Source organism: Diceros bicornis, chromosome 17 (assembly GCF_020826845.1).
Source record: "Diceros bicornis minor isolate mBicDic1 chromosome 17, mDicBic1.mat.cur, whole genome shotgun sequence".
NCBI lineage: Eukaryota > Metazoa > Chordata > Mammalia > Perissodactyla > Rhinocerotidae > Diceros > Diceros bicornis.
Genome location: NC_080756.1, coordinates 17,106,056 through 17,129,294, shown reverse-complemented (window position 1 = coordinate 17,129,294; position 23,239 = coordinate 17,106,056). Strand labels below are relative to the sequence as shown.

General features: G+C 51.9%; 2 protein-coding genes across 2 annotated transcripts; both read left to right on the top strand.

Moving 5' to 3' along the window:
• Positions 1 to 3,587: 3,587 nt before the first annotated feature.
• Positions 3,588 to 7,169, top strand: IGFBP6 (insulin like growth factor binding protein 6). The gene is made up of 4 exons (XM_058558157.1): positions 3,588 to 3,968; positions 5,877 to 6,016; positions 6,200 to 6,319; positions 6,831 to 7,169. The coding sequence occupies exons 1-4, from the start codon at positions 3,638 to 3,640 to the stop codon at positions 6,951 to 6,953; spliced, it is 714 nt and encodes a 237-aa protein (XP_058414140.1). The 5' UTR covers positions 3,588 to 3,637; the 3' UTR covers positions 6,954 to 7,169.
• Positions 7,170 to 8,247: 1,078 nt separating this feature from the next.
• On the top strand, positions 8,248 to 18,018 carry SOAT2 (sterol O-acyltransferase 2). Its single transcript, XM_058558158.1, has 16 exons — positions 8,248 to 8,472; positions 8,678 to 8,680; positions 8,948 to 9,003; positions 9,495 to 9,631; positions 9,959 to 10,018; positions 10,370 to 10,477; positions 11,928 to 12,204; positions 12,586 to 12,655; positions 13,218 to 13,302; positions 13,789 to 13,834; positions 14,030 to 14,159; positions 15,445 to 15,542; positions 15,940 to 16,038; positions 16,560 to 16,695; positions 17,238 to 17,383; positions 17,588 to 18,018. Exons 1-16 carry the CDS (start codon positions 8,400 to 8,402, stop codon positions 17,636 to 17,638), a joined length of 1,575 nt encoding a protein of 524 aa, XP_058414141.1. The 5' UTR covers positions 8,248 to 8,399; the 3' UTR covers positions 17,639 to 18,018.
• The last annotated feature ends 5,221 nt before the right edge of the window (positions 18,019 to 23,239 follow it).

Below are 23,239 nucleotides of genomic sequence, written 5' to 3'. Positions count from 1 at the left end.
TTTTCCTAATTGAGATCCCCTCCACCTTCCCCTCTCTTCAACCATACCCATCTCCTCTCCCAAACTTTATTATAAAGCCCTGTTCTCCAGGAAGCCCTCTTTGATTTATCCTGGGGCCAGGTTTCCCTCTCCTCTTGAATCCTGACCACACTCTGGGCCTGTCAACTCTTTGGCCTTTTCGCTGACAGCAAGGGGAGGAAGAGGAAAAGAGAGGGGGAGTGCTGCAGCGGTGGGAAGGCCAAGAGAGGCCTGGGGTGGGCTGGGCCAGCTCAGAAGTCAGGGAGCACTGGTGGAGCCTCCAAAAGGGCTGCAATGCACCCCCTTCACCTCTCGCTGCCCTTCCCCAGGACTGCCTTTGCTGGCACCAAAACACCAACCTTTACTTGTATCAACTCCAAGCTCCTTACATGGGCTGGGAGCTGGGGGCCCAGAGAGGAAGGAGGTGGGGGAGCCCCTGTTCTCAAAGCACTCACAATCTAACTGGAAAAATAAGACACAAGAAAAGAGAAATAAAAATTTAAGATAGCAACACAATAATGTGGATGAATTCAGAGGAAGGCAGACAGCTGGCCGAGCAGGTGGGGAAGAGGTGGCAGAATGTGGTTTGCCGTGAGGGGCATGTAGGGAAGGTTTAGTCCTGTGAGCTGAAAGCTTGGAGCCCAGGGGAAGAAAGGGCCTCTGAGCACCAGTTATGCTACACCTTCACTTCCTCTAATCTCAGTTCGGGCCCAGAGATGGGACACTGCCGGGGGTTCTGGGGAAGGTGACCCAACCAGCTGGCTGAATCAGAGTGTGATTCCAGGGCTGTTGTCCACAGGGCCATGAATGCCAGACGGGAACATGGGTTCCATGGGGGGGGGACGGGGAGATGGAGTACCACCAAAGACCGCTAAGGAGGAGAGAGTCACACGAGCAGGACTGAGCCTCAGCAGGACCAATTGGGAGGGTGCGTGGGGGGACAGATGGCAGAAACCAGAGGCTGGAGACTGGCCAAGGTTATCACAATTCCCATCAGGCCCACACCAGACTTAGGCCATGTCATGATGTGGTCATTAGCCCTCCTCTCTGTGGCTGTCTGTGGACTGTGCCACCACTTGTCTTTCCTCAGACGCAAAGAGTCCAGAGCCTAGGCAGGCTGCCTCCTTTACCTCTTGTTCTCAAAAGGAAGACAGCACCTGGGGGTGCCTTGGATTTGGAGGGACAGGCTGGGCTGGGTGTGAGAGATGCAGAGCAGAAGGGATCGGGAGAACACAGAACAACGTGCAAAAGGAGGGGGAAGTCCAGCGGAGTTTGTTTATGGAAAAGTCTAAGCAACAGCCCAAGCTGTTTAGCCATTCCACAGCCCTGGCAGAAGCTTTCAGCAGACTCTTCTCTCACGCAGAGGCCAGACAGAATCCCAGGGATTTGCTCCTCGGCCCACACTCCATCCTGAGCACTCACCATGTGCTTTAGATCCCTGCTCTGGGGGCTGAGGTGAAGGGCATCCCAGAGAGAGGAAAAACAGAATCCAAGAGTCTCAGTCTGCAAGAAAGAGCCTGGTTAGACCCAGCACCGACAGCACACCACGCTGGACACCCTCGCTGGTGGGATGGGGAGAAGGGAAGTGCAGTGCTGGGATGGTAGGTGGAACCGGACTGTGGAACCCAGCTTAGACTGCAGGAAGGAACCAAGCTGGGCAGGTGGGAGATCTGCAGGGGTGATGGTGGTGATATGGGAGGGGGGAGGGGGAGTTTGAGAAGGGAGTATTGAGAAGGGATCCGTGGGTGTGACAGGCCAGCAGAGTATTGGGCTTTTCTGCACTATAACCTACAAAGGAGGAGCACAAACTTATTTAAAAAACCACACTGGGATCCTGCAGGGAGCACCGCAATCTCTTCCCCATCCCCACTTCTCACAGGCCTTTCCGTCTTAGTCAGGGGCAACTAGGTCGAGCCCAGAAGAAAAGCCCTAGCCAGAACCATGTGCAGGGCAAAATAAAGAGTGACAAGGGTTTGGGGACAGGACGGAGCTCTGCATCCTGGGGTGAGAGCTTGGGACGGGAGGTCACAGAGTCTCTGTAGGGTGGAGGAGAGCTGCCTCCCCCACCACTCCCCCAACACCCCCCTCCCTGTGTGTCCAATCTGCATCAGTGTCTCAGGGCTACTGGAAAACACTGCTCCCCAAATGCATGCCCTAGGGTCCCAGGCAGCCCTGAGGGGCGGTGCTGGAAGTGAAGTTCCTTTTACTTCATATTTACCTAAAAGTTCAGGAAGCCCTTGCTGACATTCTGGCTTGGGGGCCCAGAATTTAAACTTAGTCACTGCCCAGAGCCCTTGTTTTAGGAAAGAATGAGATGGCCATTGTTGCATAACGCAGAGTTGGGCGGGTGTGGGTTGCCAGTGGAAACGGTCCTTCTTCCCGGCTCTAGGAAGGAAGGCTCAGCTAGGAGCTAGGCTGGGCGGGGCACTGCCTGGAGCGGGGCGCTGGGGTAGACAGACGGAGTAGCGAAGGCCATCGAGCTGGCAGACAGAAACGCCCAGACCAGTCACCGTCCAACGCCCCCTGGGCATAGCACAGCCTGAGGAATCCCGACGGATGATACTGGGGGGGCCAGGGGGGCGGACAGAGAGGTTCCGGGAAACGAAAGGAATGGAGGGGTGCGCTGACCTGCATGAAGGAAAGGGTGGGCTGAGGTCTGCTCTCTGGCCACTGTCCCCAAGAGCACCCAGCGTATGGGTTCCTCTAACTCTTGCCCAACCCCCCATAATTTCGACTGGCCAGTTCCCACTGGCCCTCCGTCCCAGGTGTTCAGCCAGTTCTCAGCCTTGCACACCTGGCCCTCTGCAATCCTTCCAGACTCCCGTGGCCCCACCGCAAAGCAAGGGTTTCCCACGGTTCATTCAAGGTGTGCCTCCCCATCTCTCCCACCTCACCCCGTGCTCCCCACAACCCCTCTACCACCTTAACCCAGTCTGCCCGCACCCCTGTTTTCCCCACAGGCACATCTCAGGAATACTTTCCCTTGCCCCTCCCTGGTTTTGCTCCTCCTCTCCTCTCCCTCGGTCTACTGTCTCCCCTCAGCAGCCGGTTCTCCCAAGGCCACATGAGCCGTCTTCTCGGCCTTTTCTCTCTTTCCATTCGCCCACCTCCCTCTCATGAACGCCCCCCACCTCCCCGCACGCCATCCCTTCTCCGTCCACTTGCAGATCGCCATCTTCTTACTCCCCACCCGAGTCCCCGCGTCGCTGCATCCCTCTACACATACACACGAACTGGATTTCTGGTTTTCCCCGTCATCCCAATCCCGTCCTCTCTTTCTTCTCTCTCCCCACCCTCCAGTCCCTCCAGCTAGCTGTCCAGCTCCCAAATTCCGGGCGAGATTCCCGGGAACAGAGCAAGAAAAATCAGAGTAATTTGGGAAGTAAACAGAAACTGAGACGGGAGGAGGGAGAGAAGAGTGGGGAGGACCCAGGTTAGGGGGGGGGCCTCTCCAGTCCCACCCAGTTTAGGGAATGCCCCTGCCTTCACCCCCCTCCCCCTTCACCTGGCTCTTAAAGGGCCCGGCCCCTGACCGGCGGCTACTTAAGGCAGAGGGGCGGCGGCGGGCGGCAGCTGCGCTACGACTGCTCTAGGAGTGGACCGGGCAAAAATCCTGGCCATGAGCCCCCACAGGCTGCTGCCGCCACTGCTGCTGCTAACTCTGCTGCTCGCTGCCCGCACGGGAGGCGCCTTGGCCCGCTGCCCAGGCTGCGGGCAGGGGGTGCAGGCGGGTTGTTCAGGAGGCTGCGTGGAGGAGGAGGATGGGGGGCCGCCGGCGGAGGGCTGTGCGGAAGCTGGGGGCTGTTTCAGGAAGGAGGGGCAGCAGTGCGGGGTCTACACTCCTAACTGCGCCCCGGGACTGCAGTGCCAGCCGCCCGAGGACGACGAGGCGCCTTTGCGGGCGCTGCTGCTGGGCCGGGGCCGCTGCCGCCGGGCGCGCGCGCCCTCGGGTGAGTCCGCGCCCCGCCCCCGCCTCGCCCTCGTGGGACCCGCAGCTCTGCAGGCAGGGTGCACGCCTCTGGGTCCTGCCATTGACGCTTCCTCCTCTCCAACCCTGGGGGGCACATTTGAGGGGTGAAGGGGCAAGTACGGGGAGCAGCTAGAAGGCGGGGTGTGGCTAGGGGCCCTGGGGATGAAGCCTGGAGATGTCTGAGCTCTCAACCTTTTTTGCCTCCTCATTTTCCCTCGAGGGGAGGGGGGCGATGGAGGGGTTTAGGGCCATGCCATACGCCGCAGCGGCCCAGCTCCTTCAGCCCTAGACCCCCAAGCTGGAGAAAGGACCCAGATGCTATTCCCAGCTTCCACTTGGAGAAAGAGGGAAGGGAACCGCAGATTCCGAAATCCTGCACACATTGAGAAATGTCTCCCCCTCTCCTCTTAATATCAGGGTGTCCAAAGCACCTCAACATAGAGTCCGGAACAGAAGACGCCCCAACCCCAGAGTTGTTTCAGACTAGACTGGGATCAGATGGCAGGCGCTGGGGGCCCCAGGGGAGGGGCGATAGAGGTGGGAAAAGAAGGAATTTGCCAAATCAGGGTTATGATTTAAAGCCGCTCCCCCTCCACCCTCCACCCACCCCACCCTACCCCAGGGAAGAGAATAGAAGGCTGAGTCATTGGGTGGGTGGGACAGAAGTGAGTCAGAATCCAATCCGAAAGATGAGGGGCAGCAGAGAAATGAGGGCAGAAATTGCAAACAGCCCCCACCCCAGGGGCATCTGAGCTCCTAGTTTCTTCCATGGGAAGGGATGAGAAAGTAGCTGGAGTTTCTTTCAGTCCCAAATGCCTGGATCCAGGCTGCTGGGGGTCCTCCTAGGAGGGGTGGTCTGGGTGAGTCCGGGGAGCCTGTGGGAGCATGGTCACGGTAGGGTGCTGAATGGAGAGAATGAAGAGCAAGGTCTGAGGAGTGTGGAGGAAGAGGGATCAGACTCAGGATTGCAGAGGAAATGGCTCTTGTGTTGCGAGTAGTGGGCAGATGGGAGCAACTGTTTAGGTTTGAGGACCAGGGACCTGAGCAGAGCTTGTCTTTGGGGTTGGAGAGGGAGAGATGTTCCCTTGAGGGATCACAACATCTCATTTTGCAGCTGGAGCAAATTCCAAGCAGTGCATGCTCCCCTCCCTGCCTTTTCCTCTCCCTGACTTATTTCCTCACCCCCTCCCATCCTGAGCTCTCCCCGGGCTCCCCAGATGCCCCATGTGTGAAACTTTCTCAGGAGCCAGGAGCAGCCTGCAGGTTGGAAGCCCCTCATTCCCTGCACTTTTGCAACCTGCCCTCCACTCGTCCTGGTTAAGGGCTGCATCGCACATGCTCCTGGGAGCCCTGGGGTTGAGCTGGTATGAACCACAGGGGACCAGAGGGAGGGGCCCCCACTGCAGTGCCCCAAAAGTAACCACGTCTCAGGCCTGGAGGAGTGGGCTGAGTCACAGCAGGGTCACAGCGGGGACACGCATTCCACTTGGGTCCCTGCAGACCCCCTCCCACATCCTTCACTCCTCTGCCCCATCTCCCTGGCTTGGTGCACCCCCTGCTGGCCTCTGGTGGAACAGCCAGGTCTTTTCACCTCAAGCCCAAGGCCTCCCCATGTATTTGTATTCTCGCTTTTTGCTTTCCAAAGTGCTTCTCCCTTGAGCCTTGATATAAGGGATATATCACCATTTATCGGAGAAAGAAATGGAGGCCAGGAGAAGGTAACGGTGGAGCCAGGTTCTAAGCCCCCTCATTCCTACTACTCCGAAAGCCCCTCTCTTCCCCCCACTGCAGCAGGTAGAGGTGAGCAAGCTCTTTTCCACTTGGCTCTGGTCTTTGACATCTGGCTGATTTCTGGCCTCTTCCTCCTCCCTTCCTCTTGTGGTTGTAGGTGAGAATCCTAAGGAGGGTAAACCCCAAGCAGGGACCACTCGCACACAGGACGTGAACCGCAGAGAACAACAGAGAAATCCGGGGACCTCTACCACTCCCGCCCGGCCCCATCCTGGGGGTGTCCAAGACACCGAGATGGTGCGTTTGGGGCTGGCAGGGAGCAGGAGGGGTGGGGAGCCCTGAGACTCCCATCTGAGATGACTTCCTTGGGCTTGGAGAAGTCTCCCACGTTGATCCTGGGGGCTTGGCTGGTGGGGCCAGAGAGCCGCGCGGTGGAGCTAGGCTGGAGCGGTTCTGAGCCGCCTGCTCTTTCTTCCCCAGGGCCCGTGCCGCAGACACCTGGACTCAGTGCTACAGCAACTCCAGACCGAGGTCTACCGAGGGTCTCACACCCTCTACGTGCCTAATTGTGACCATCGTGGCTTCTACCGGAAGCGGCAGGTGCAGCCACCCCTCCCCTCAGTACAAGGCTCCTACCACGGATGGGGGGCTTACAAAGTTGCATAAGTCAGACACTGCCCCTGCCTTTCAGGATCTCCCAACTTTAGTGCACACACAAACACAGAGAATAACAACCACACACGGTAGTGGGGGAGTTAGCATGTCTAACACAGGGCTTCACAAACATGAAGCACGTGGGAATCACCGGGAGGGCTGAGCCCCACCACATTAGCATTTCTAATGGGCTCCCTAGTAATGCGGATGCTGTTGGTTTGGGAACCACACTGTGAGAACCGCTATTCTGGCCTAGAGGAGTGGGCACAATTAAGTGGATGGAGAAGGGGAGACGCAAGGGAAAGGAACCCTGAGGGCTCTCTCAGATGTTTCTGCATACTCAGGCTCAGGAGTCAGCCCATCCCAGCCAGCTGGTCCATCCCCAACCCCGGGGGCCCCTCCTGTCTCTCCTGCTAGAGCCTCAGCGGTGCCCCTGACCGTGTGCCTCTCTCCCCAGTGTCGCTCCTCCCAGGGGCAGCGCCGAGGACCCTGCTGGTGTGTGGATCGGATGGGCCAGCCTCTGCCGGGGTCCCCGGATGGCGATGGAAGCTCCCCCTGCCCCGCCGGGAGCAGTGGCTAAGGCTGGGTGGGGGGCTGCAGGGCCACTGGCAGAAGCCTGGGGCTGTCCTCTTGGGTCATTTGTTGAGTGATGAGTAACTCAGGGGCCCCGAGCCCCACATTCCACCTTCAGGCCCTGCCCCATTGTCCCCCTCACCCCTGGGACCTCACACATGAAAAGATTGTTGGTGTTGGCTTGGGCTGTTAATAAAGCTGTGTTGGGGGACTCTGGCCTACATCTCTGTGTCCACCTCTCACGTTTCTGGATCCCTTCTCTCTACCTCCTTCCCATCCCCTCTCTTCCCGTGGACTACCTTCAGTCCTTCCCGATGCACTGGGAACAGAGACAGCCATTGGCAGAGGTTTCAAGCCCTCAAGCCTGACCCAGCTGCCTACCAGGGAGTGGGGGGCGGGAGTTGGGGGGAGACACTGAGGCCGTGGCCTTGGTCTGAGGTCCAACACTGATCTTTGGACACAGGGGTGAGGAAGGATTAATAGTTAATCCCCAGCAGGAACACAACAAAGAGGAACTCTCAAAGCACTTGTTCTGTTACATCCTATTAAAAAGGGAAGGAAATTATTATTTACTGAGCTCCTCCCACAGGCCAGGCTGGGACCGTGTTCCTTTACCTGGACTACCTCATTTTGTGCTTACAATAACTTCGTGAAGTAGGGACTTTTGCCCCTGTTTTTCAGAGAAGGAAACTGTGACTCAAATATTTGGGTCACTTGCCTGAAATTACACAGCCAGTAAATGATAGAGGGAGGATTTAAATGCGGTTCTTCCTTATGTGACAGTGTGGGACAATGCTCAGCATTCCTGAGGTGCTGAATAAGTGTTTGTTCTGCCTCCTTTCTGCCTAATGCTAACCCAAGCAGCCGTCAGGAAGAGCTGAGGTTCAGGGGCCCTGGCACCCAGCACTTCCTGGAGGGGCCACAGCAGCACAGTTGTCACAGGTGCCAGCCCCATCAGAATATTAGTCACATGTATACAATACTTTCGAGTTGACCAGGTCCCTTCACACACCTTATCTCATGACCTGAGGGAGCTAAGTGCTCTGAGACCTGGAGATGCTTCTGACTGCTCCCCGACCTTCCCTTCTGCCTGCTGGGAAAGAGACTGGAAGGCAGGTCATACGAGGTGATGAGCCACACCTGCCCACGATGTGCATCGGTGTAGAGCCACCACACCTGCAGGAGGGACAGCACACAGGGGGTTGGTCATCTGGGTGGGAGCTGAGCTGACAGGGGGGTTGTGCCCATCCCGGCACAGCCAGCAGAGCAGAGCCTGTAGCGGAGAAGCAGTGCTGCCCTCCGGATCAGATAACCTATAACCCCACCTCCTGAATGGACTTTAGTCTTAGCAGGCAGTCAGATGAACTGAGGGAGATAAGAGCTCGGGCAGGCCAGGCGTGAAGGAAGGGAGGGAACACTCAATTCGGCCTGCTGCCCAGTGAAGACTCCCGTCATGGAGCCAAGGGCGGCCCGAATGCGGAAGAGAGAAGGGCAGAGAGGAGAGCAGGAGGACCCACCCTCTGGGAGTGCAGAGAGCCCGGGAGGGGTTGGAGGTGAGGATGCCTTGTTGAGACGGGGGTCCTGCTGTCTACCTTCAATCCTTCCTGCTGTCCCGGGAGGCCAAGGAAGGCAGATGCTGGCCTCTACCCCTAACTGCCCAGCTGGGAGAGGGAGGAGAAAAGGGATATTCAGAGCTGTGGCCTTGCTTTATCTTTCTGACTCTAACCCCAGAGGGTGTATGGAGTAGCTTCCTGTTCCCTGGGTACCGTTTCCAGTAATGTCATCAGGCTCCCTGCTTGCCAGTGGCATCCTCACTCTCTACAAAAGCAACTTCCCCTCTGATTGTCCCACCGTTGATACTAGATAGGGGCCTATGGGGGGCGGGGAGGCTGCTGAGCATACACAAGCACTTCCTGGAAAGGGGATGCCCCTGGGTCAGCAAAGGGCAGCCGAATCCTGGCTCCTCTCCCCTGAGTGCGCCCTTTGACCCCCTCCTCCTAGGAAACACTGAGACACACAGAGGCCCGGACTTGGTGCAATGGACCCGACAAATGGAGGTAAGGGATGTCAGAGGTCAGAGGTCAAGACGGACAGGTCCTGGAGTAGAGGGAGGTAGGGGTAAGGACTGGTTTGGTGATAGCGACAATTTGTTTGTGGTTCAAACCCTTCAGATCATATCGGAGCTAACGGTTAAGATAAAGGGGTTTAAAACAGGTCATCAGGGTGGGGGCCAAACGTCACCCAGTGAACAGTCCTCTGTTAGTGGGCGTCAGGGAGAAGACAGTAGGGTCAGAGATGACAAGTAGTTGGGATTCAGACCCAGGGACTGGAAGTGTCGCTCCTGCTGTCTTTCCTTGATCCTCATTGCTGCCCTGGGAAGCCAGAGGGAGATAAATCCTCGGGGAGCCTCTGAGCAGGAGCGGTGCTCTTCATTCTCTCCCGAGCACTCAGCATGTGGCTGACCCGGAGAGAAGCTCAGTCAACGTTCAGTGAGTGAGAGACGGCTGCTGGACGGAGCGACATGGCCCTGCCCTGCTTTGTCCCGTAGGCTGTGAAGACACAGCTGCTAGAGCAAGCGCAGGGACAGCTGATGGAGCTGCTGGACCGGGCCATGTGGGAGGCCGTACAATCCTACCCTCCACAAGGCAGACCTCTGCCCTCCGTGCCCCCAGATTCCTCAAGCAAGTAAGAGTCTGAGCAGCCGGGGGCTGTGGAATGGCTGGAGTGGGCTCCCCCACTGTAAGGATTATGAGCCATAAACATCATCTCGGCGCTCTTTGCCAGCACCCTCTTCTCCTCTAACGGCCTCTGCCTTCCTGATGCTGACCTCCACCTCTGGGCCTTGCTCTGCCCTGGCCCTCACCTTCCACCTGGTCCTGCCCTCTGGCCCTAGCCCTGACCTTCCCCTGCCACTGCCCTTGGCTCCCAAGTACTGACCTTCTGCAAGGCCCTGCCCTCTGCCCACTGCCTTCTTCCTTTGGGTCCTGATTCAGAACAACTGTCTCAATTCAGGACCCGGGAGCCATCCCTGGGGAAACGGAAAGTTTTCATCATCCGCAAGTCCCTGCTTGAGTAAGTCAGGGGCGAGGACAGGGGATGGGAGGAATAGAAAGGGCTGAGCCTGGGGGCCAGGACACTTCATTTCTCATTTCCAGGGTCTAGGTGGTTTGGGGGAGAACTTGGAGAGGGTTTCCAAGGTTCAATTTCCCCATTTGCCCTGGATGTGACTGTGGAAGAAAGGCCACCATGATGAGAAGTGTCCGGGCTGGAAAGGGTTTTGGACTGAAGTCCCAGCCACGTCGCAGCCCTTAGCTGGAAGTTCCCAATCACCGGGCCCCATCCTCACATGCATGCGGTGCCTGGGCTTGTCCACACGATCTTGAGGACCCTCCACACTGACACTTGGGCTCCCTGTCCCTCCAGCGAGCTGATGGAGGTGCAGCATTTCCGTACCATCTACCACATGTTCATCGCCGGCCTGTGTGTCTTCATCATCAACACCCTGGCCATTGACTTCATCGATGAGGGCAGGTAGGCCCCTCCCACTGGGGATAGGCACACAGATCACATGAGAACTCGGGTCCCCAGTGCTCCACCTGCCACTGGCCAGGAGAGCACAGGTCCCCCTTTGATTATTGGACACCCATCAGTGTAGCTTCCAGCAACCCTCCCACCTAAACGCTCTCTTAGACTTCTTCCATCCACAGCCTTGGATGGCCCTTGGTCTGTCCTCCCAGGGTCAGCCACTCTAGGGACACTACGCCCCTGCTCAAATACTTCTCAACCAGAACCTTGTCCTGAGGCAGACAGACGCGTGTGCACACCCACGTGCACGTTACACCACTGCTCTCACACACTCCTTTCCAAGTCAGCGCTGTTCAATTCAAGTGACCTCCATCGAGCATCTCCTAAGTACCAGCCTTGGGGAGCAAGAGATGAGGGGCAGACCCCATCCCTGTCTTTGGGGCCCTCTCAATCTTGTGGGGAAGACAGACATGCACACAAGTGCCTTGGTGGGTCATTTGCCCCACAGAGCACCCGCACTCTGGGGATGAGCCTCAGAGGGCTGTACACCCCTGGGGGCCTGTATTTGCATGTGTCCCCCACCACCACCACCCTAAGTAGGGCTTAGGAAGCAGTTACAGGAAGAGGACCAAGGATCTGCAGCATCAGCAACAGCACTTCCTTTTGGTAAAATGGTTGTTAACCATTTGAGTATTATGAGGATCAAATTTCAGTAAAAACTTCAAATACACATAAAGTGCCAGCCCTTCTTGACCGTCCTCCTCAATCCCAGACTGCTGCCCAAAGGTAACATTTTTAACGGTTTTGAGAATTTCCCTCCAGGGCATTTCCCGTGCACTCACATCCATATGTATACAGCGCCAAGGCTGTATTTCTGGGGGAGGGGAGGTTTACATGAATAAGGTCCTGACTGCACCTATTGTTCTGTTTTCACTCCCTAACAACCTGTCTTAGAGATCTTTCCACGTCAGTCCATTGTTTTAATGACTGCAGTCTGGAGGTGCCAGCGTGTGTTCACTTAGTCCTTTACTAATGGATATTGAGGTTGTTTCCACTTTTTCACCGTTGCAAACCATACACTCTTGCCTAAACCAACAAAACATGCAACAACCTGCTTTCTATTAACTCGCGTCTACAGCTACTGACACGCCAAAGAAAAAAACCAACGAAAATGAAAATTCAACTCTAGCTCGTGCTCTAACACCTGTGCCATAGAAACTACTGAGCCCTTCTGTGCCACCCTGAAATTCACAGAGGGCTCTGACCTCGTTTGAAAGCAAACCCCTTCCATGGTTGAGTCTCCTCAGGCAGCAGAGGTGCCATCTTGAACACCTTCAGAGACTGAAGCTCACACCCTTCGCAGGATATCTCAGTGTATCTTCCAGGAGCTGTGACTGCAGAAGGGACCAGGATGGGTACACATATGTCTGCTTTGTCTCTCCTTCCCCACTCCAAGGCTGATGCTGGAGGCTGACCTACTGATCTTCAGCTTCGGACAGCTGCCCTTGGCGCTGATGACGTGGGTCCCCATGTTCCTGTCCACGCTGCTGGCGCCCTACCAGGCGCTGCGGCTGTGGGCGAGGCCCCAGGCCGGAGGGGCCTGGACGCTGGGGGTAGGGCTGGGCTGCGTGCTGCTGGCCGCCCACACAGCGGTACTCGGCGTCCTCCCGGTCCACGTGGCGGTGGACTATCAGCTCCCGCCAGCCTCCCGCTGTGTCCTAGTCTTCGAGCAGGTGATGGGCGGGGCCGAGGGCGGGGCGGGGCCCCTAGGAGGGAGGCGCTCGATACAGGATTGGCGGGGGCGGAGCCGGTTACTAGGAGCAGAGTCCGTTGGGAGGGATTTGAGCGAACCAGCAGGCTCCAAGGAAATGTAAACGAAATGGGCGCTGCTATGCAAATATAATCGGAGTCCACAGCGAGTCACACCGGGTTGGCTGGGTGGAGGCTCCGGCCTGGCCTTTCCTGTACCCCTTTACCCTCGATTCGTCCCAGCAGCTGTCGTGTTAGGCTGCAAGGCGATCCGACTAAAAGATAGAGTGAACGAAAGCACAGAGAGGTTACGTGATCTGCTCAAACCTGCACAGCAACTTAACCTCCCTTCCACTCCATCTCAGGTCAGGCTCCTGATGAAAAGCTACTCCTTCCTGAGAGAGGCTGTGCCTGGGATCTTTTGTGCCAGAGGAGGTGAGGCCTTTCGGCTGGCCCTGCTATGAACTCGCTTGCAGGATCCTCATAGAAGCTCTGACTTCCTAAGCCCATCTTGCCCACTGGGCACAGCTCTGGCCTCCAGCGGGGCTCTGCGGGCCCTAGACATTGGGCATCTCGGGTCCCAGAGAGAGGCACGTCTGTTGCCCAGAACTTCTGGCGCTTTCCTATTTCCGAGCCTAGCCTGGCAAGACCCAGGTGTGAGAACCTTATATTAGGAAGTCAAAACCGAAGGAGAGGGAAAATGGGTGGTGGAACTCGTGGGAGCCAAGTGAAGCTCCGGCAACAGCAAGTCCTGCACCAGAAAATGGGGTGACTGGAATGGAAACAAAGAGGAGTGTTAGCAGGTTCAGCTCCTGCCGGGTTTCACCACCTCCAGCCCAGCTCCAGCCCCAACATCCAGCTCCTCACCCATTCCCCTGCACCTCTGCCCTATCCAGCTCTCCATTCACCAGTCCCACCACCCTTCCCCAGTCGCCCACTACCCTCTGCCCTCTCTCCCTCCCCCCTTCACTGATGGACCCCTCTCACTCCTCCCCAGGCAGGGGGATCCGGGCCCCCAGTTTCTCCAGCTACCTCTACTTCCTCTTCTGCCCCACGCTCATCTACAGGGAGACTTACCCCAGGTAAGGCCCTGCATGCCTTCCCCAAACGCCCAGGCCCATCAGGGACCTCACCCTCCTCCTCCCCTATCCCTGAGGTCCCTAGCCTCACCCAGACACTGGCAGCTTTCTCAGGAAGCATCCCATCATAAAGAGAGGAAATAAGCGGCAGGTAGACTACCCTTCCTCCTTGTCCAGCCCATAGTGACACAAGAGTGACCAGCTGTTAAGGTTTGCCCAGGACTGTCCCAGTTTTAGCACCGAAAATCCTAGGTTCTGGGAAATGCCTCAGTCCGGAGCAAACACCAGAAGGTTGGTCAGTTTAGTTCATACTCAAGCTAAAAATCCATTTGCCGTCTCTGTTATGGAAGGTGCAAAGTGTTCTAGATCCCCACCTCCCCAGATAATCCTCCCAGGCCTGAGCAATTGAGGGCGCTGCAGAGAGAGGGCCCGGAACCTGTGCCTGGCCTGAGAGGGGACGAGAAACATGTAACCTCATTGCTGCTACAGGACCCCCAGCGTCAGGTGGAATTATGTGGCCAAGAACTTCGCCCAGGTCAGAAGATGAGGCGGAAGGGTGGACCACTGTGGGTCATGGTGGCTTCGGGGGCGTTAATGGGGGTGAGGTGGGGGACGCCCGAGGAGGAGGTCGGAGGGTGGCGCTAAGAGAAGAGGCAGATGCTGGGCCAGAGTCCAATTCCAGAGTGAAGGGGCAGCTGCCGAAGTTATGTGTCCCCCACTCCCTCCCCAGGCCCTGGGCTGTGTACTCTATGCCTGTTTCATCCTGGGCCGCCTCTGTGTTCCTGTCTTTGCCAACATGAGCCAGGAGCCGTTCAGCACCCGTGCCCTGGTGCTCTCTATCATGCATGCCACGTTGCCAGGTATGCCCACTAAAGGGAGGACTGGAGAGGGCTGCACCTGGGTAGGCATAGCGGGGAACTCCCCCTGCCCCCCGCCAATCTTTATCTTCAGTCAGTTTCAACATCTTCTCCCTCTGAATCTCCCCTCACATCTGTCCCCTCCTATCACTGCTCGTTGTCAGGGGCTCGGTTCAGGTTGCCATCTGCACCCCCTCTCCACATCAGCCTCCTAACCTGTCTGCCTACCACCCAAATCCTTGCTCTCCCATCTGTCCCTGATATTGCTGGCCCGAGAACTGCCCTTCTACAGATTAATCATTCCCTATCCTGTTTCAAAAACTCCAGTGACTCCCCATTGCTGGCATCTCCAGATAAGATGCGAATTCATGGCCTGGCATTCAAGGACCCATCCTGTGAAGCCCTAGCCTATCTTCTTTTTTTTTTTTTTTTTGTGAGGAAGATCAGCCCTGAGCTACATCCATGCTAATCTTCCTCTCTTTTTGCTGAGGAAGACCGGCTCTGAGCTAACATCTATTGCCAATCCTCCTCCTTTTTTTTCCCCCAAAGCCCCAGTAGATAGTTGTATGTCATAGTTGCACATCCTTCTAGTTGCTGTATGTGGGACATGGCCTCAGCATGGCGGGAGAAGCAGTGCATCGGTGCGCACCTGGGATCCAAACCCCGGGCCGCCAGTAGCAGAGCGCGCGCACTTAACCGCTAAGCCACAGGGCCGGCCCCTAGCCTATCTCCTTATCCCACCACAAGCTCAGCCATGCCTTGAAAGGCATGCACTTCTGTGCCTCCGGGCCTTTGCTCATGCTGGTCCCTCAGCTTGGAATGCCCTTTCCCCATTTTCCAGCTGTGAAATCCAGTTCCTTCTTGGAGGCCCATAGCTGAGATGTACCCCTCTCTAGGAAGCCTTCCTTTTTATTCATCAGTCACCATGACCCACTCCTTCCTCTGCACTCCCAAGCATATCAATGGCCTCCATGCTTAGCTCCCAATACATTTGACCCTGATGTGTAGTCGAATATGTCTCTCTGTCTCTATCTCTGCCTCTCTCTTCTCTCTCTCTCTCCAACCACTCTGTGAACTCCTAATGACCAGGGCCTTTGAGATTCATCTCTGTATCTCCAACATCTGGCATGGAGTTCATGAGCAAATGGATGAATCCATGAATAAGTAAATGACTAATAACTGATTGGTAAGAGTTGGGGCCCTGGCTGCTGGGTGAGGGCTTCTCAGAGCTTCCTGGGGCTTCCAGGTGGGCCAATCTGACCTGCAGCCCCTTGTCCCTACTTGCCAGGCATCTTCATGCTGCTGCTCATTTTCTTTGCCTTCCTCCACTGCTGGCTCAACGCCTTCGCGGAGATGCTACGATTTGGAGACAGAATGTTCTACCAGGTGGGGCCTGGACCTGGGCCTCTTGGGAGTTGGGTGCAGGAGGGCTAGGGGGGAACCTGGGGAGGATGGTGACTGTGTTGGGTGCTGTCGTTCTCCCACAATGAGAAATGGGCTCCTCTGGGTGTAGTTATGCCACCCCTCCACCTCCCGCTCAGCCAGGGCTAGCTGCTTTTGTGTAGATGGTACTTTGGAATCTTCTCCTAAGAAGGGGAGTAGGAGGGAGAGCAGGGCCCCCGGTTCTGAAGAGGGAGCTGGGAGGGTGCTTGCCAGCAGCCAGCCTGTGTGGGAGACACTGGGACAGGGTGCGGGGAGCAGGGGTGAGAAGCTGGGGCCTGGGAAGAGACAGTACCTTGATGCCTACCTCCTTCCCTCCACCCTGACCCCATCCCTTTCCCAGGACTGGTGGAACTCGACGTCCTTCTCCAACTACTACCGCACTTGGAACGTGGTGGTCCATGACTGGCTGTACAGCTACATATATCAGGATGGGCTGAGGGTACGGGCTCTGCAGACGCCCTCAGCTTCCACAGTTAGTGGAGCCTCTCTGAGACAGCCTCTCCTTCCCTCTCTCCGCACCATCCACCTTTTCCAGACCTAAGGGCCCCCTTGACTTCCATCTGCCTCCATTCTACCCATCCCAATGGGTGGAAAATCCTTCATATGATCTAACTTCCTTCCTTATCCTTAACTCCACTCCCTCTAGGGGGCGTTTCTCCCCTCCTTAACCTTCTAAGGAACATGCATATAGTAATTTCAGTTCCCAAGAGTTTTCACATACATTTAATCTGCACAGTAACCCTGAGAAGTAAATATTATTATACTCCTTTTCAAAGTTGTATCTAAGGCCTAATGGGGTAACAAAATGCTTGTAAATAAGGTTGATGTCAGCCCTTCTGACCCCAAATCCCCTATTCTTTCCATCGCACCACACACCCTCCTGGCTTCCTTAAGGTGGGAGCTCTTTGTGGAGGGGTCTCAGAGAGACTCACTCCACCCCCTTCCCGCCGACCCTGCCAGCTCCTTGGAGGCCGGGCCCGAGGGGTAGCCATGCTGGGCGTGTTTCTGGTCTCTGCAGTGGTCCATGAGTACATCTTCTGCTTCGTCCTGGGGTTCTTTTACCCCGTCATGCTGATGCTCTTCCTTGTCTTTGGAGGTGAGCTCGGCCTCTGTGCCACTGGAGGGGGAGCCATCCAGAGGGAGGAGGCCTGGGCTCCTGCTCCTAGAGATTCCAGACTGATGGGGGAGGCCACACACCCAAGACAGAAGGGGATGTGCATGGCTTCTGGGGGAAGGCATGAGAGTTGTGTGTGAGAGTTGAGGTGGGAGGGACTTGGGAACAGGGAGAGAGGCAGCATTGGGAGGCAGCAAGAGGGTATCCTGGGGGATGTGGGAGAAGATGTCTGATTGGAGAGGAGCATCTGAGCAGGGCACTCTTAGAAGGAGACAGAGGGCAGAAAAACGATGTGAAGCTGCGAGGTTCAGTACGAGATCCAGGGTATTGAAATGCAAACTGAGGAATCCTGGTTTTACGAGAGCCACTTGAGACCTCCCTGGGTTCCTGGAGCTGGGTTCAAGATCTTCCCCAATGGTGCCTTCCTGTTCCATCTCTTCCTGGTGCCATGGGATGGTAGGGAAGCCAGGGAGACAAGGCACAGGTATCTGGAGCTGAGGTGACAACCTTTCCTCTTGCACCAGTGCTGCTGAACTTCACAATGCATGACCGGCACACGGGTCCAGCGTGGAACGTGCTAATGTGGACCATGCTCTTTCTGGGCCAGGGCATCCAGGTCAGCCTGTATTGCCAGGAGTGGTATGCACAGCGGCACTGCCCCCTGGCCCAGGTAAGGGACCGTGACCCTAACTCAGCTCCCTGTCCAGGAGGACATGCCTCCCTTTCCCGGCAGCCGGCCTCCTATTGTTGCCCAATTCAACAGCCATGGTCAGGGGCCAGGGCCTGGTTTGGGGGTGATGGACTCTCATGTCTTGGATGCACATGGTGGGCACTGGGAGGGAATTCATTCACAACTCACCCTTCTCTTCCACAGACAACCTTCTGGGGGCTGATGACACCTCGATCTTGGTCCTGCCACACCTAGAGGTCAGGGCACCCTCACTGCCCAGATGACACCACCAAGTTCTTCTCGGCCTGCAAAGCCTGGGACCAGGACTCCTCTCTCTGCACTCCCAGACCTTGCTCAAGTCAAGGGGGCCTGGCATGTGTGACCCCAGCAGGGAACTCCAGGGACTGAGATCTGTGGACCTGTGGACAGCTGAGCAGACTCAAAATGGTGGTGGCTCTTGAGCCCCCATCCCCACGGATTGGGCACAGGGCCCACTCATGGCTGTCCAGACTTGGGGAGACTTGAAGGACCTTACAGATTTGGTGAATGTGGGATGACTTAGAGAAAATGGGGCCACCAAGACCTAAGAAGGGTTGGATTCTTTCTTTGTCCTCCTTCCAATACAGTAATAAACTGTCTCGTTTTATTCATTCATTTGTTTATTCATTCATTCATCGTTTGTTTAAGGCCCGCTTTTGACAGGCATAACTGAAGAGTTGTGTCTGCAGAGGCAAGACTTTGCGGTGGGAGGGGCTTAGGGTCTTGGGTGACATCCTGTCTTGCCTTTTCTATGCCACCCAGCTCTCCCTAAAACCTGGCCTCATCTCTCCTTCCACCTCTACTCCTTCTTCAGTTCACATTTCCACACCCCTTGAATCCTTCTGTCCCTGGCAACCTATAGCACGTTTTGACAGGACACGTAGCAGGCCTCCTTTCCTTCAACAGACCCAGGAGTGTGGGCCTCAGTATCCACAGCTATAAAATGAACATTAAATTTAGGAGTGTCCTGACTGTATGGGGACAGAAGGTCAAAATATTCGTATTCAGAACCATTCCAGAAACCAGACTATGTAGTTAATCTGAGGGGAGGGTCATCTCTGTCCTCCCTACACAGATCCCCCCACCTCACCTGGTGGTGGGGAGACATGAGGATCAGGAAAGTGGGAACATTAGCCCTGGGGTAACTGAGGACCAAACAAACCAGGGTCCCTAAGAGAGAGATGGGGTACTTTTTTTTTTACACGTTAACGGTATGGTTGGATATCTTTTCATGTCAATAATATAGATCTATTTCATTATTTTTCAATTACTGCCTGGTATTACACTGCATATCTATACTATAATTTATTGAACTAATTACATACATTTCAATTGTTTCCAATATTTTGCTCTTATAAACAATTCTATGATGAACTTACTTGTGTATATATACACATCTTGGTGCATTTTCCTGAGGGAATTTTCTAGAAGCAGAATTGCTGGAACATTGGGTGGTATTACTTCAAATCTTGTGTACATTGCCAAACTTCAAACTTCCCTCTAGAAAGTTCATATGAATTTACAATGTATGATATTGCCCATTTCCCCACCCCCTTGCCAATACAGGGTTTTGTCAACTTATCTATTTTTGCCAATCTGATAAGCAGCAAATTATGTCTATTGTCCTTATTTTGCACTATGATCACTACTTTAAAAAATTGAGTATATTTTCCTATGTGTACCAATCATTTTTATTTAATATTTTATATATTAATTTTATTTTTAATAGACTTTGTTTTTTAGAGCAGTTTTAGGTTCACAGCAAAATTGAGCGAAAATATAGAGATTTCCCATATATCCCCTGCCCCAACATATGCATGGCCTCCCCGTTCTCAACATCCCCCACCACAATGGTACCCTTGTTACAACTGATGAAACTACACTGACACGTCGTTATCACCCAGAGTCCATAGTTTACATTAGGGTTCCCTTTTTTGTGTTGTATATTCTATGGATTTGGACAAAGTTATTTATTTTATTTTTTCCAGCTTTATTGAGATATTATTGACACATAACATATGAAGTTTAAGGTGTACCATCTGATGATTTGATACATGTATATGTTGCAAAGTGATTAGCACAATAAGGTTAGTTAACAGCTCCATCCCCTCACATAATTACCATTTGTGTGTGTGTGGTGATAACATTTAAGATCTACTCTCTTAACAACTTTCAAGTACATAATACAGTATTAAGTATAGTCACTATGCTGTACATTAGATCTCCAGCACTTACTCATCTTATAGCTGGGAGTTTGTACCCTTTGACCAACATCTCTCTGTTTCCCCTCCCTGCCAGGCCCTGGCAACCACCATTCTACTCTCTATTTCTATGAGTTTGGCTTTTTTAGATTCTGCACGTAAGTGAGAACATCCAGTATTTGTCTTTCTCTGACTTATTTCACTTAGCATAATGCCCTCAAAGGAGTTTGGACTCATTTATAATGACATGTATCCACCATTATAGAAGTTCTTTACCTAAAAATAATTCTCGTATGTATTGACATCTATTAAAGGTTCTATATTATGTCCACTGATCTATTTCTAGTCCAATGCCATAGTGTTTAATTACAGTAGCTTTAGAAGATGTTCTGATATCTGATATGGTGAATTCTCCTTCACTAATTTTCCTTTTTTGTATTTTTTTCTTTAATATTCTTGGGCACACGTTCTTTATATGAAGTTTAAGATCTTTTGATCTTTTTTTAAAAAAAAATCACTATTGGCCTCTTCCTTATGGCCTTGAGGGAATGAAAGAACACTGGATGCCTGATGCTTGTATCGACAACAAGCTTAAAGAGTTTGGATAACTCAGACCTCAGTTATGCTTCTCATGTAACAAGGGTGCATATTGAGTATTTGCAAGAACATAGAAATAACTGATGGTTCCTTTAAAAAACGAATTTGACAATGTATGTTTATATAAAACCTAGTTATCAAATAATAAATTTTAACAGTTTTATTGAGATATAATTAGTATATATAAACTGCATATTTTTAAAGTATACATTACATAAGTTTTGAATAGGTATACACCTGTGAAACCATCACCACAGTCAAGATACTGAATATATCAATCACCCTGAAAGTTTCCTCATGTCCATTTATAATCTCTCCCTTGCGTCCATCAGCACCCCCATCTCACCATCCCCAGGCAATCACTCATCTGCTTTCTATTACATTAGATGAGTTTGCATTTTCTAGAATTTTATATAAATGGAATGATATAGTATGTGCTCTTTTCTATCTGGCTTCTTTCATTCAGCCTAATTATTTTTAGATTCATTCATGTTAATACATTCATTCCTTTTTACTACAGAGTAGTAGTCCATCATATCACAATTAGTTTGTCTATTTACCCATCCATGAACACTTGTGTTGTTTTCAAGTAAAGCCATTACAAATGAAGCTGCTGGGAACATTTATGTAAAAGTTTTTGTGAGGACATGTTTTGATTTGTCTCAGGTAACTACCTAGGAGTAGAATGGCTGAATCATATGATAGGCATATGTTTAACTTTTTTAAAATTTTTTTCCCCCCAAAGCCCCAGTAGATAGTTGTATGTCATAGTTGCACATCCTTCTAGTTGCTGTATGTGGGACACGGCCTCAGCATGGCCAGAGAAGTGGTGCGTCGATGCGAGCATGGGATCCGAACCCGGGCCGCCCTCAGCGGAGCGAGCGCGCTTAACCGCTAAGCCACGGGCCGGCCCTGTTTAACTTTTAAAGAAACTGCCAAATTGTTTTCTGAGCTGGTTGTACTATTGTACATTCCCACCAGCAGTTTGTGGGAGTTCCACTTGTTCCATATCCTCGTCAACACTTGGTATGGTCCATCTTTTTAATTTTAGCCATTTTAATAGGAAGGTAGTAGTATCTCACTGTGGTTTTCATTTGCATTTCTATAATGACTAATGAGGTTAAGCATCTTTTCACGTGCTTATTTACCATTAGTATATCTTCTTCGGTGAAGTGTCTGTCCAAACTTTTTGCTCCTTTTTAAATTGGCTTGTTGGTTTTCTTATCACTATATTTTGAGAGTTCTTTATATATTCCAATACAAGTCCTTTATCAGATAGGTGATTTGCAAATATTTTCTCCCAGTCTGTGACTTGTCTTTTTATATCCTTAACAGTTTCTTTCACAGAGCAGAAGGTTTTAGTTTTAATTAAATCCAATGTGTCAGGTTTTGTTGTTGTTGTTTTGTTTTTGTGAGGATGATCAGCCCTGAGCTAACATCCATGCCATTCCTCCTCATTTTTGCTGAGGAAGACTGGCTCTGAGCTAACATCTGTGCCCATCTTCCTCCATGTTATGTGGGACACTGCCACAGCATGGCCTGACAAGAGGTGCATTGATGTGCGCCCGGGATCGGAACCTCAGGCCGCCAGCAGCAGGCCGGCCTCAAGTTTTGTTTTCTTATAAATCATGGTTTGGGTGTGGTATCTAAAAAATCTTTGCCTAACTTGAGGTCACAACGATTTCTCCTACGTTTATTCTAGAAGTTTTATAGATTTTGGTGGTACATTCAGCCATGTGATTAATTTTGTATAGGATGTGAAGTATACATTGTTTCAGTTGAGTTTATGTATCCAATTATTCTAGTACCATTTGTTGAGAAGATTATCCTTCCTCCACTGAATTGTCTTTACCATTGTAGATCTATTTCTGAACTTCTATTCTGGTCCATTGATTTTTTTTTTTTAATCTTTCTTTATACCAACATGACACTGTCTTGATTACTGTAGCTTTGTAATAAGTCTTGAAAACAAGTAGTGTAAGTCCTCCAATCTTGTTCTTTTTCAAAGTTGTTTTGGCCACTTAAGGTCCTTTGAATTTCCATATAAAGTTTAGAATCAGCTCGTGAATTTCTAAAGAAAAAAAAAGAAAATAAAAGTATGCTGGGATTTTGATAGGGATTACACATTGAATCTGTAGATCGATTTGTACAGAATTGACATCTTAATGAAACTGAGGCTTCCAATCTGTTAACACTGTATATCTCTCCATTTATTTAGATCTTCTCTAGTTTGTTGCAGCAATATTTTGTAGTTTTTAGTGCACAGGGTTTGCACATCTTTGTCAGATTTGTCTCTAAGTATTTCATACGTTTTAATGTTATTGTTTTCTTAATTTCAATTTCTGATTGTTCATTGGTAATGTATTGAGATCAACTGATTTTTGTATATTGACCTTGTATTCTGCAACCTGGTTAAATTTGCTTATTCTTTATAGGAGTTGTTTTTGAAGATTCCATAGGATTTTCTACATAGATGATCATGTCTGCAAATAAAGGCAGTTTTATTTCTTCCTTTCCAATCTTGATGTCTTTTATTTATTTTTCTTGCCTTATTGCACTGCCTAGATCCCTCGGTATAATATTGAATAGAAGTAGTAAGAGAAGACATCTCTGCCTTGATCTTAGGGAGAAGGCACTCAGACAGTCATATTAAGGACAATGTTAGCTGTAGGTTTTTTATGGAGGCCCTTTATCAAGTTGAGAAAATTCCTTTCTGTTCCTAGTTTTCTAAGAGTTTTTATCAGAAATGGATGTTTAATTTTGTCAAATGTTTTTTCTGCATCTATTGAGACAATCTTTTTTTCTTTTTTAATATTTTAATAGGTAAATTACATAGATTTGTTTTCAAATGTTAAACCAACCTTTCGTTTCTGGAATAAATTCTACTTGGTGATGATGTGTTATCCTTTTTATATATCATTTGTTTTTATTTACTAAATTTTGTTAAGAATTTTTGCATCTCTGTTCATGGAGGCTATTAGTCTGTAATTTTCTTTTCTTGTAATTCCTTTGTCTGATT